Source organism: Haliotis rubra, unplaced genomic scaffold (assembly GCF_003918875.1).
Source record: "Haliotis rubra isolate DU_JTF1 unplaced genomic scaffold, ASM391887v1 Scf1174, whole genome shotgun sequence".
Taxonomy (NCBI): Eukaryota; Metazoa; Mollusca; class Gastropoda; order Lepetellida; family Haliotidae; genus Haliotis; species Haliotis rubra.
The window spans coordinates 1-12,500 of NW_025765086.1; the positions used below are offsets into that span (position 1 = coordinate 1).

The 12,500-nt window shown below is 37.2% G+C and overlaps 1 protein-coding gene and 2 long non-coding RNA genes across 3 annotated transcripts in view; all 3 read right to left on the minus strand.

The window, feature by feature from the left end:
- Positions 1 to 783: 783 nt before the first annotated feature.
- Positions 784 to 2,392, minus strand: LOC124258577. Its single transcript, XR_006893624.1, has 5 exons — positions 2,348 to 2,392; positions 1,881 to 1,924; positions 1,529 to 1,549; positions 1,228 to 1,294; positions 784 to 808 (listed from the first exon to the last, which is right to left on the minus strand). It is a non-coding gene; the product is annotated as an uncharacterized LOC124258577 (long non-coding RNA).
- On the minus strand, positions 2,387 to 4,162 carry LOC124258569. Its single transcript, XR_006893622.1, has 6 exons — positions 4,119 to 4,162; positions 3,767 to 3,787; positions 3,466 to 3,532; positions 2,999 to 3,042; positions 2,647 to 2,667; positions 2,387 to 2,412 (listed from the first exon to the last, which is right to left on the minus strand). It is a non-coding gene; the product is annotated as an uncharacterized LOC124258569 (long non-coding RNA).
- Positions 4,163 to 4,578: 416 nt separating this feature from the next.
- The window catches only part of LOC124258561, a 42,395-nt gene continuing 34,473 nt past the window's right edge, over positions 4,579 to 12,500 (minus strand). Inside the window, exons 14-28 of the mRNA XM_046692627.1 lie at positions 12,417 to 12,483; positions 11,950 to 11,993; positions 11,598 to 11,618; positions 11,297 to 11,363; positions 10,834 to 10,876; positions 10,181 to 10,247; positions 9,061 to 9,127; positions 8,594 to 8,637; positions 7,940 to 8,006; positions 7,474 to 7,517; positions 6,821 to 6,887; positions 6,355 to 6,398; positions 5,704 to 5,770; positions 5,237 to 5,280; positions 4,579 to 4,652 (exon numbers count right to left, since the gene is read on the minus strand). Coding sequence (XP_046548583.1) covers positions 4,579 to 4,652; positions 5,237 to 5,280; positions 5,704 to 5,770; positions 6,355 to 6,398; positions 6,821 to 6,887; positions 7,474 to 7,517; positions 7,940 to 8,006; positions 8,594 to 8,637; positions 9,061 to 9,127; positions 10,181 to 10,247; positions 10,834 to 10,876; positions 11,297 to 11,363; positions 11,598 to 11,618; positions 11,950 to 11,993; positions 12,417 to 12,483 — 827 coding nt within the window. The remainder of the gene's footprint in view (positions 4,653 to 5,236; positions 5,281 to 5,703; positions 5,771 to 6,354; positions 6,399 to 6,820; positions 6,888 to 7,473; positions 7,518 to 7,939; positions 8,007 to 8,593; positions 8,638 to 9,060; positions 9,128 to 10,180; positions 10,248 to 10,833; positions 10,877 to 11,296; positions 11,364 to 11,597; positions 11,619 to 11,949; positions 11,994 to 12,416; positions 12,484 to 12,500) is intronic.

The following is a 12,500-nucleotide window of genomic DNA, read 5'->3' on the forward strand; positions in this document are numbered from 1 at the left end:
AAGGTGGGGGAAGGAAGGTGGAATGGAAGGAATGGAGGAACGGAATGGAATGGAATGGAATGGCGAAATGGATGGAAATGGAGGAATGAAAATGGATGGAAGGAAGGAAGGAATGGAATGGAATGGAAAGGATGGATGGAAGGGATGGAAATGGAATGGAAGGATGGAAGGATGGAATGGATGGAATGGAAGGATGGATGGAATGGAATGGAATGGAATGGATATGATACTGAAACGATCTGCTACACATGTTCATGAGAATCTGGATCAGACTCTAAATTATATATTGAAAGGCATGTAGTGTTATACAATTTCACGAACTGTCTTTTAAAATAGCATGTCGACTATATCTTGAAGACTGCTGCCGTTATAGCTGTCAGATACATCCATCGACAAAAGATCGTGTATACTCACTCTCAACTTCGTGAAGAAGTCCTGTAAATTGAGACAGGAATTAAAATATTAAGGAAAAGTTAAATCACACAAAGGTCTAGGTAACTGATAACTAGTTTTGAGAACGAAGCTCTACTGAATTCGTTTACAGATCATTTCTGTGCGTTTTAGTTGACGTGAGCAGCATTGATAATGACGGGGTAGGAGCAGAGGTTGAAGTCAAAATACGGACAAGGGTTATAATCCTAGAGTTATGCCACACATATATTTAGGTTTCTAGATATAGTTTAGTTGGTTCTTAAAATGGATATTGCAGCCTGAGCATTTTAAATATTACTTCATGAGAAATCATCTGGGTTGACATATTACGTACCTTGCCAATGTTTTAAGCTCATCAAGGAAATTTCTGCGTTCACTAGAATGTGGAGTGGAAAATACAGATGAAAAATAATTGCTTATTAATTTCATGCAGTTTCTAGATCGCCTAAGTAACATAAGTATGTCTTATATACAATGGCAGTTTAACACAATATTTCGGTCAGTGTAGACATTCGAATCAAGATGGTAGAAATAAATATCTGAAAGTGGAATGAACCCTTCCGTTAATATGACAAAGATTACAAGAAAAAGAAATATTGGAAGGACATCAATCACCAGGACGAGACCATCACAATCTAATAAAATAAAATTAAACAAGACAATGCAAAAGAACATGAGATTAGATATAATGCGCAAAACCCACTTTCGTAAATAGTAAGAAATCCGAGTTAAAACACGAATCCATTTTACGATTCACACGGCAGTATATGCAGATATTGCAACTATGTCACTCACATTTCACGCTTGCCAACACCAGCCAGAAGAGCGGGCAGTGCACTCTCGATGACAGTTGGGGCGAGATCTGGAAATGAGGACAAGTGCTGATAGACCACACAAAATGTGATACTGTAGCGATCTGCTACATATGCTCATAAGAGTTAATTGGGATCATGCTCTTAAATATTTATTGAAGGACACAATGTAGTGTCATGCAATTTCACGCACTTTTTAATCTACACACCATGTAAATTCTAAAAGACTGCTGCCGTTTTAGCTGTCAGCTTAAAATTATCTACAAAAGATCGTGTATACTCACTCTCAACTTCGTGAAGAAGACCTGTAAATTGAGACAGGAATTAAAATATTAAGGAAGAGTTAAATCACATAAAGGTCTAGGTAACTGATAACTAGTTTTGAGGACGAAGCTCTGTTGAATTCGTTTACAGATCATTTCTGTGCGTTTTAGTTGACGTGAGTAGCATTGGTAATGACGGGGTAGGAGCAGAGGTTGAAGTCAAAATACGGACAAGGTTTAAAATCTTAGAGTTATGCCACACATATATTTAGGTTTCTAGATATAGTTTAGTTGGTTCTTACAATGGATATTGTAGCTTGAGCATTTTAAATAGTACTTCATGAGAAATCATCTGGGTTGACATATTACGTACCTTTGCCAATGTTTTTCAGGTCATCAAGGAAGTTTCTGCGCTCACTGGAATGTAGAGGGGAATACATATATGTAAGTTGTTCGATAATGGTTTCACGGGCTTTGTACACCATTCAGGTAACACAATTATGTCTAATATACAATGGCATTTTAAGACTACATTACGGTCAGTGTATACACTCGAATCAAGATGGTGAAAAAATATTATAGTCAATGAAACCTTCTGTAAATATAACAAAGATGTGATGAAGAAGAAATATTAGAATGACATTCAGCATCAGGATGAAACTATGTCAATCTTAGACCCTTATCGAACAGATGTAAACAAGCCCATTTTTTTGAAAGAGGGTGAGAATAGGTATATTGGGAAAAATCACTTTCTTTCATCAAAGACATCCCAGTTAAAGTGCGAATCCATTTAACGATTGGCACGGCAGTATATGCAGATATTGCAACTATGTCACTCACACTCCGCGCTTGCCAACACCAGCCAGAAGAGCGGGCAGTGCACTCGATGACAGTTGGGGCGAGATCTGGAAATGAGGACAAGTGCTGATAGACCACACAAAATGTGATACTGTAGCGATCTGCTACATATGCTCATTAGAGTTAATTGGGATCAGGCTCTTAACTATTTATTGAAGGACACAATGTAGTGTCATGCAATTTCACGCACTTTTTAATCTACACACCATGTAAATTCTAAAAGACTGCTGCCGTTTTAGCTGTCAGCTTAAAATTATCTACAAAAGATCGTGTATACTCACTCTCAACTTCGTGAAGAAGACCTGTAAATTGAGACAGGAATTAAAATATTAAGGAAGAGTTAAATCACATAAAGGTCTAGGTAACTGATAACTAGTTTTGAGGACGAAGCTCTGTTGAATTCGTTTACAGATCATTTCTGTGCGTTTTAGTTGACGTGAGTAGCATTGGTAATGACGGGGTAGGAGCAGAGGTTGAAGTCAAAATACGGACAAGGTTTAAAATCTTAAACTTATGCCACACATATATTTAGGTTTCTAGATATAGTTTAGTTGGTTCTTACAATGGATATTGCAGCTTGAGCATTTTAAATATTACTTCATAAGAAATCATCTGGGTTGACATATTACGTACCTTTGCCAATGTTTTTCAGGTCATCAAGGAAGTTTCTGCGCTCACTGGAATGTAGAGGGGAATATATATATGCAAGTTGTTCGATAATGGTTTCACGGGCTTTGTACACCATTCAGGTAACACAATTATGTCTAATATACAATGGCATTTTAAGACTACATTACGGTCAGTGTATACACTCAAATCAAGATGGTGAAAAAATATTATAGTCAATGAAACCTTCTGTAAATATAACAAAGATGTGATGAAGAAGAAATATTAGAATGACATTCAGCATCAGGATGAAACTATGTCAATCTTAGACCCTTATCGAACAGATGTAAACAAGCCCATTTTTTTGAAAGAGGGTGAGAATAGGTATATTGGGAAAAATCACTTTCTTTCATCAAAGACATCCCAGTTAAAGTGCGAATCCATTTAACGATTGGCACGGCAGTATATGCAGATATTGCAACTATGTCACTCACACTCCGCGCTTGCCAACACCAGCCAGAAGAGCGGGCAGTGCACTCTCGATGACAGTTGGGGCGAGATCTGGAAATGAGGACAAGTGCTGATAGACCACACAAAATGTGATACTGTAGCGATCTGCTACATATGCTCATTAGAGTTAATTGGGATCAGGCTCTTAACTATTTATTGAAGGACACAATGTAGTGTCATGCAATTTCACGCACTTTTAATCTACACACCATGTAAATTCTAAAAGACTGCTGCCGTTTTAGCTGTCAGCTTAAAATTATCTACAAAAAGATCGTGTATACTCACTCTCAACTTCGTGAAGAAGACCTGTAAATTGAGACAGGAATTAAAATATTAAGGAAGAGTTAAATCACATAAAGGTCTAGGTAACTGATAACTAGTTTTGAGGACGAAGCTCTGTTGAATTCGTTTACAGATCATTTCTGTGCGTTTTAGTTGACGTGAGTAGCATTGGTAATGACGGGGTAGGAGCAGAGGTTGAAGTCAAAATACGGACAAGGTTTAAAATCTTAAACTTATGCCACACATATATTTAGGTTTCTAGATATAGTTTAGTTGGTTCTTACAATGGATATTGCAGCTTGAGCATTTTAAATAGTACTTCATGAGAAATCATCTGGGTTGACATATTACGTACCTTTGCCAATGTTTTTCAGGTCATCAAGGAAGTTTCTGCGCTCACTGGAATGTAGAGGGAAAATATATATATGCAAGTTGTTCGATAATGGTTTCACGGGCTTTGTACACCATTCAGGTAACACAATTATGTCTAATATACAATGGCATTTTAAGACTACATTACGGTCAGTGTATACACTCAAATCAAGATGGTGAAAAAATATTATAGTCAATGAAACCTTCTGTAAATATAACAAAGATGTGATGAAGAAGAAATATTAGAATGACATTCAGCATCAGGATGAAACTATGTCAATCTTAGACCCTTATCGAACAGATGTAAACAAGCCCATTTTTTTGAAAGAGGGTGAGAATAGATATATTGGGAAAAATCACTTTCTTTCATCAAAGACATCCCAGTTAAAGTGCGAATCCATTTTACGATTGACACTGCAGTATATGCAGATATTGCAACTATGTCACTCACACTCACGCTTGCCAACACCAGCCAGAAGAGCGGGCAGTGCACTCTCGATGACAGTTGGGGCGAGATCTGGAAATGAGGACAAGTGCTGATAGACCACACAAAATGTGATACTGTAGCGATCTGCTACATATGCTCATTAGAGTTAATTGGGATCAGGCTCTTAACTATTTATTGAAGGACACAATGTAGTGTCATGCAATTTCACGCACTTTTAATATACACACCATGTAAATTCTAAAGACTGCTGCCGTTTTAGCTGTCAGCTTAAAATTATCTACAAAAGATCGTGTATACTCACTCTCAACTTCGTGAAGAAGACCTGTAAATTGAGACAGGAATTAAAATATTAAGGAAGAGTTAAATCACATAAAGGTCTAGGTAACTGATAACTAGTTTTGAGGACGAAGCTCTGTTGAATTCGTTTACAGATCATTTCTGTGCGTTTTAGTTGACGTGAGTAGCATTGGTAATGACGGGGTAGGAGCAGAGGTTGAAGTCAAAATACGGACAAGGTTTAAAATCTTAAACTTATGCCACACATATATTTAGGTTTCTAGATATAGTTTAGTTGGTTCTTACAATGGATATTGCAGCTTGAGCATTTTAAATAGTACTTCATAAGAAATCATCTGGGTTGACATATTACGTACCTTTGCCAATGTTTTTCAGGTCATCAAGGAAGTTTCTGCGCTCACTGGAATGTAGAGGGGAAAATATATATGCAAGTTGTTCGTTAATGGTTTCACGGGCTTTGTACACCATTCAGATAACACAATTATGTCTAATATACAATGGCATTTTAAGACTACATTACGGTCAGTGTATACACTTGAATCAAGATGGTGAAAAAATATTATAGTCAATGAAACCTTCTATAAATATAACAAAGATGTGATGAAGAAGGAATATTAGAATGACATTCAGCATCAGGATGAAACTATGTCAATCTTAGACCCTTATCGAACAGATGTAAACAAGCCCATTTTTTTGAAAGAGGGTGAGAATACATATATTGGGAAAAATCACTTTCTTTCATCAAAGACATCCCAGTTAAAGTGCGAATCCATTTTACGATTGACACTGCAGTATATGCAGATATTGCAACTATGTCACTCACACTCCGCGCTTGCCAACACCAGCCAGAAGAGCGGGCAGTGCACTCTCGATGACAGTTGGGGCGAGATCTGGAAATGAGGACAAGTGCTGATAGACCACACAAAATGTGATACTGTAGCGATCTGCTACATATGCTCATTAGAGTTAATTGGGATCAGGCTCTTAACTATTTATTGAAGGACACAATGTAGTGTCATGCAATTTCACGCACTTTTAATATACACACCATGTAAATTCTAAAGACTGCTGCCGTTTTAGCTGTCAGCTTAAAATTATCTACAAAAGATCGTGTATACTCACTCTCAACTTCGTGAAGAAGACCTGTAAATTGAGACAGGAATTAAAATATTAAGGAAGAGTTAAATCACATAAAGGTCTAGGTAACTGATAACTAGTTTTGAGGACGAAGCTCTGTTGAATTCGTTTACAGATCATTTCTGTGCGTTTTAGTTGACGTGAGTAGCATTGGTAATGACGGGGTAGGAGCAGAGGTTGAAGTCAAAATACGGACAAGGTTTAAAATCTTAAACTTATGCCACACATATATTTAGGTTTCTAGATATAGTTTAGTTGGTTCTTACAATGGATATTGCAGCTTGAGCATTTTAAATAGTACTTCATAAGAAATCATCTGGGTTGACATATTACGTACCTTTGCCAATGTTTTTCAGGTCATCAAGGAAGTTTCTGCGCTCACTGGAATGTAGAGGGGAATATATATATGCAAGTTGTTCGATAATGGTTTCACGGGCTTTGTACACCATTCAGGTAACACAATTATGTCTAATATACAATGGCATTTTAAGACTACATTACGGTCAGTGTATACACTCAAATCAAGATGGTGAAAAATATTATAGTCAATGAAACCTTCTGTAAATATAACAAAGATGTGATGAAGAAGAAATATTAGAATGACATTCAGCATCAGGATGAAACTATGTCAATCTTAGACCCTTATCGAACAGATGTAAACAAGCCCATTTTTTTGAAAGAGGGTGAGAATAGGTATATTGGGAAAAATCACTTTCTTTCATCAAAGACATCCCAGTTAAAGTGCGAATCCATTTTACGATTGACACTGCAGTATATGCAGATATTGCAACTATGTCACTCACACTCCGCGCTTGCCAACACCAGCCAGAAGAGCGGGCAGTGCACTCTCGATGACAGTTGGGGCGAGATCTGGAAATGAGGACAAGTACTGATAGACCACACAAAATGTGATACTGTAGCGATCTGCTACATATGCTCATTAGAGTTAATTGGGATCAGGCTCTTAACTATTTATTGAAGGACACAATGTAGTGTCATGCAATTTCACGCACTTTTTAATATACACACCATGTAAATTCTAAAAGACTGCTGCCGTTTTAGCTGTCAGCTTAAAATTATCTACAAAAGATCGTGTATACTCACTCTCAACTTCGTGAAGAAGACCTGTAAATTGAGACAGGAATTAAAATATTAAGGAAGAGTTAAATCACATAAAGGTCTAGGTAACTGATAACTAGTTTTGAGGACGAAGCTCTGTTGAATTCGTTTACAGATCATTTCTGTGCGTTTTAGTTGACGTGAGTAGCATTGGTAATGACGGGGTAGGAGCAGAGGTTGAAGTCAAAATACGGACAAGGTTTAAAATCTTAAACTTATGCCACACATATATTTAGGTTTCTAGATATAGTTTAGTTGGTTCTTACAATGGATATTGCAGCTTGAGCATTTTAAATAGTACTTCATGAGAAATCATCTGGGTTGACATATTACGTACCTTTGCCAATGTTTTTCAGGTCATCAAGGAAGTTTCTGCGCTCACTGGAATGTAGAGGGGAATATATATATGTAAGTTGTTCGATAATGGTTTCACGGGCTTTGTACACCATTCAGGTAACACAATTATGTCTAATATACAATGGCATTTTAAGACTACATTACGGTCAGTGTATACACTCGAATCAAGATGGTGAAAAAATATTATAGTCAATGAAACCTTCTGTAAATATAACAAAGATGTGATGAAGAAGAAATATTAGAATGACATTCAGCATCAGGATGAAACTATGTCAATCTTAGACCCTTATCGAACAGATGTAAACAAGCCCATTTTTTGAAAGAGGGTGAGAATAGGTATATTGGGAAAAATCACTTTCTTTCATCAAAGACATCCCAGTTAAAGTGCGAATCCATTTTACGATTGACACTGCAGTATATGCAGATATTGCAACTATGTCACTCACACTCCGCGCTTGCCAACACCAGCCAGAAGAGCGGGCAGTGCACTCTCGATGACAGTTGGGGCGAGATCTGGAAATGAGGACAAGTGCTGATAGACCACACAAAATGTGATACTGTAGCGATCTGCTACATATGCTCATTAGAGTTAATTGGGATCAGGCTCTTAACTATATAGTGAAGGACACAATGTAGTGTCATGCAATTTCACGCACTTTTTAATATACACACCATGTAAATTCTAAAAGACTGCTGCCGTTTTAGCTGTCAGCTTAAAATTATCTACAAAAGATCGTGTATACTCACTCTCAACTTCGTGAAGAAGACCTGTAAATTGAGACAGGAATTAAAATATTAAGGAAGAGTTAAATCACATAAAGGTCTAGGTAACTGATAACTAGTTTTGAGGTACGAAGCTCTGTTGAATTCGTTTAGAGATCATTTCTGTGCGATTTAGTTGACGTGAGTAGCATTGGTAATGACGGGGTAGGAGCAGAGGTTGAAGTCAAAATACGGACAAGGTTTAAAATCTTAGACTTATGCCACACATATATTTAGGTTTCTAGATATAGTTTAGTTGGTTCTTACAATGGATATTGTAGCTTGAGCATTTTAAATAGTACTTCATGAGAAATCATCTGGGTTGACATATTAAGTACCTTTGCCAATGTTTTTCAGGTCATCAAGGAAGTTTCTGCGCTCACTGGAATGTAGAGGGGAATATATATATGCAAGTTGTTCGATAATGGTTTCACGGGCTTTGTACACCATTCAGGTAACACAATTATGTCTAATATACAATGGCATTTTAAGACTACATTACGGTCAGTGTATACACTCGAATCAAGATGGTGAAAAAATATTATAGTCAATGAAACCTTCTGTAAATATAACAAAGATGTGATGAAGAAGAAATATTAGAATGACATTCAGCATCAGGATGAAACTATGTCAATCTTAGACCCTTATCGAACAGATGTAAACAAGCCCATTTTTTTGAAAGAGGGTGAGAATAGGCATATTGGGAAAAATCACTTTCTTTCATCAAAGACATCCCAGTTAAAGTGCGAATCCATTTTACGATTGACACTGCAGTATATGCAGATATTGCAACTATGTCACTCACACTCCGCGCTTGCCAACACCAGCCAGAAGAGCGGGCAGTGCACTCTCGATGACAGTTGGGGCGAGATCTGGAAATGAGGACAAGTGCTGATAGACCACACAAAATGTGATACTGTAGCGATCTGCTACATATGCTCATTAGAGTTAATTGGGATCAGGCTCTTAACTATATAGTGAAGGACACAATGTAGTGTCATGCAATTTCACGCACCTTTTAATATACACACCATGTAAATTCTAAAAGACTGCTGCCGTTTTAGCTGTCAGCTTAAAATTATCTACAAAAGATCGTGTATACTCACTCTCAACTTCGTGAAGAAGACCTGTAAATTGAGACAGGAATTAAAATATTAAGGAAGAGTTAAATCACATAAAGGTCTAGGTAACTGATAACTAGTTTTGAGGACGAAGCTCTGTTGAATTCGTTTACAGATCATTTCTGTGCGTTTTAGTTGACGTGAGTAGCATTGGTAATGACGGGGTAGGAGCAGAGGTTGAAGTCAAAATACGGACAAGGTTTAAAATCTTAGAGTTATGCCACACATATATTTAGGTTTCTAGATATAGTTTAGTTGGTTCTTACAATGGATATTGCAGCTTGAGCATTTTAAATAGTACTTCATGAGAAATCATCTGGGTTGACATATTAAGTACCTTTGCCAATGTTTTTCAGGTCATCAAGGAAGTTTCTGCGCTCACTGGAATGTAGAGGGGAATATATATATGCAAGTTGTTCGATAATGGTTTCACGGGCTTTGTACACCATTCAGGTAACACAATTATGTCTAATATACAATGGCATTTTAAGACTACATTACGGTCAGTGTATACACTCGAATCAAGATGGTGAAAAAATATTATAGTCAATGAAACCTTCTATAAATATAACAAAGATGTGATGAAGAAGAAATATTAGAATGACATTCAGCATCAGGATGAAACTATGTCAATCTTAGACCCTTATCGAACAGATGTAAACAAGCCCATTTTTTTGAAAGAGGGTGAGAATACATATAATGGGAAAAATCACTTTCTTTCATCAAAGACATCCCAGTTAAAGTGCGAATCCATTTTACGATTGACACTGCAGTATATGCAGATATTGCAACTATGTCACTCACACTCCGCGCTTGCCAACACCAGCCAGAAGAGCGGGCAGTGCACTCTCGATGACAGTTGGGGCGAGATCTGGAAATGAGGACAAGTGCTGATAGACCACACAAAATGTGATACTGTAGCGATCTGCTACATATGCTCATTAGAGTTAATTGGGATCAGGCTCTTAACTATATAGTGAAGGACACAATGTAGTGTCATGCAATTTCACGCACCTTTTAATATACACACCATGTAAATTCTAAAAGACTGCTGCCGTTTTAGCTGTCAGCTTAAAATTATCTACAAAAGATCGTGTATACTCACTCTCAACTTCGTGAAGAAGACCTGTAAATTGAGACAGGAATTAAAATATTAAGGAAGAGTTAAATCACATAAAGGTCTAGGTAACTGATAACTAGTTTTGAGGACGAAGCTCTGTTGAATTCGTTTACAGATCATTTCTGTGCGTTTTAGTTGACGTGAGTAGCATTGGTAATGACGGGGTAGGAGCAGAGGTTGAAGTCAAAATACGGACAAGGTTTAAAATCTTAGAGTTATGCCACACATATATTTAGGTTTCTAGATATAGTTTAGTTGGTTCTTACAATGGATATTGCAGCTTGAGCATTTTAAATAGTACTTCATGAGAAATCATCTGGGTTGACATATTACGTACCTTTGCCAATGTTTTCAGGTCATCAAGGAAGTTTCTGCGCTCACTGGAATGTAGAGGGAATATATATATGCAAGTTGTTCGATAATGGTTTCACGGGCTTTGTACACCATTCAGGTAACACAATTATGTCTAATATACAATGGCATTTTAAGACTACATTACGGTCAGTGTATACACTCAAATCAAGATGGTGAAAAAATATTATAGTCAATGAAACCTTCTATAAATATAACAAAGATGTGATGAAGAAGGAATATTAGAATGACATTCAGCATCAGGATGAAACTATGTCAATCTTAGACCCTTATCGAACAGATGTAAACAAGCCCATTTTTTGAAGAGGGTGAGAATACATATAATGGGAAAAATCACTTTCTTTCATCAAAGACATCCCAGTTAAAGTGCGAATCCATTTTACGATTGACACTGCAGTATATGCAGATATTGCAACTATGTCACTCACACTCCGCGCTTGCCAACACCAGCCAGAAGAGCGGGCAGTGCACTCTCGATGACAGTTGGGGCGAGATCTGGAAATGAGGACAAGTGCTGATAGACCACACAAAATGTGATACTGTAGCGATCTGCTACATATGCTCATTAGAGTTAATTGGGATCAGGCTCTTAACTATATAGTGAAGGACACAATGTAGTGTCATGCAATTTCACGCACCTTTTAATATACACACCATGTAAATTCTAAAAGACTGCTGCCGTTTTAGCTGTCAGCTTAAAATTATCTACAAAAGATCGTGTATACTCACTCTCAACTTCGTGAAGAAGACCTGTAAATTGAGACAGGAATTAAAATATTAAGGAAGAGTTAAATCACATAAAGGTCTAGGTAACTGATAACTAGTTTTGAGGACGAAGCTCTGTTGAATTCGTTTACAGATCATTTCTGTGCGTTTTAGTTGACGTGAGTAGCATTGGTAATGACGGGGTAGGAGCAGAGGTTGAAGTCAAAATACGGACAAGGTTTAAAATCTTAGAGTTATGCCACACATATATTTAGGTTTCTAGATATAGTTTAGTTGGTTCTTACAATGGATATTGCAGCTTGAGCATTTTAAATAGTACTTCATGAGAAATCATCTGGGTTGACATATTACGTACCTTTGCCAATGTTTTTCAGGTCATCAAGGAAGTTTCTGCGCTCACTGGAATGTAGAGGGGAAAATATATATGCAAGTTGTTCGTTAATGGTTTCACGGGCTTTGTACACCATTCAGATAACACAATTATGTCTAATATACAATGGCATTTTAAGATTACATTACGGTCAGTGTATACAATCAAATCAAGATGGTGAAAAAATATTATAGTCAATGAAACCTTCTATAAATATAACAAAGATGTGATGAAGAAGGAATATTAGAATGACATTCAGCATCAGGATGAAACTATGTCAATCTTAGACCCTTATCGAACAGATGTAAACAAGCCCATTTTTTTGAAAGAGGGTGAGAATACATATATTGGGAAAAATCACTTTCTTTCATCAAAGACATCCCAGTTAAAGTGCGAATCCATTTTACGATTGGCACTGCAGTATATGCAGATATTGCAACTATGTCACTCACACTCCGCGCTTGCCAACACCAGCCAGAAGAGCGGGCAGTGCACTCTCGATGACAGTTGGGGCGAGATCTGGAAATGAGGACAAG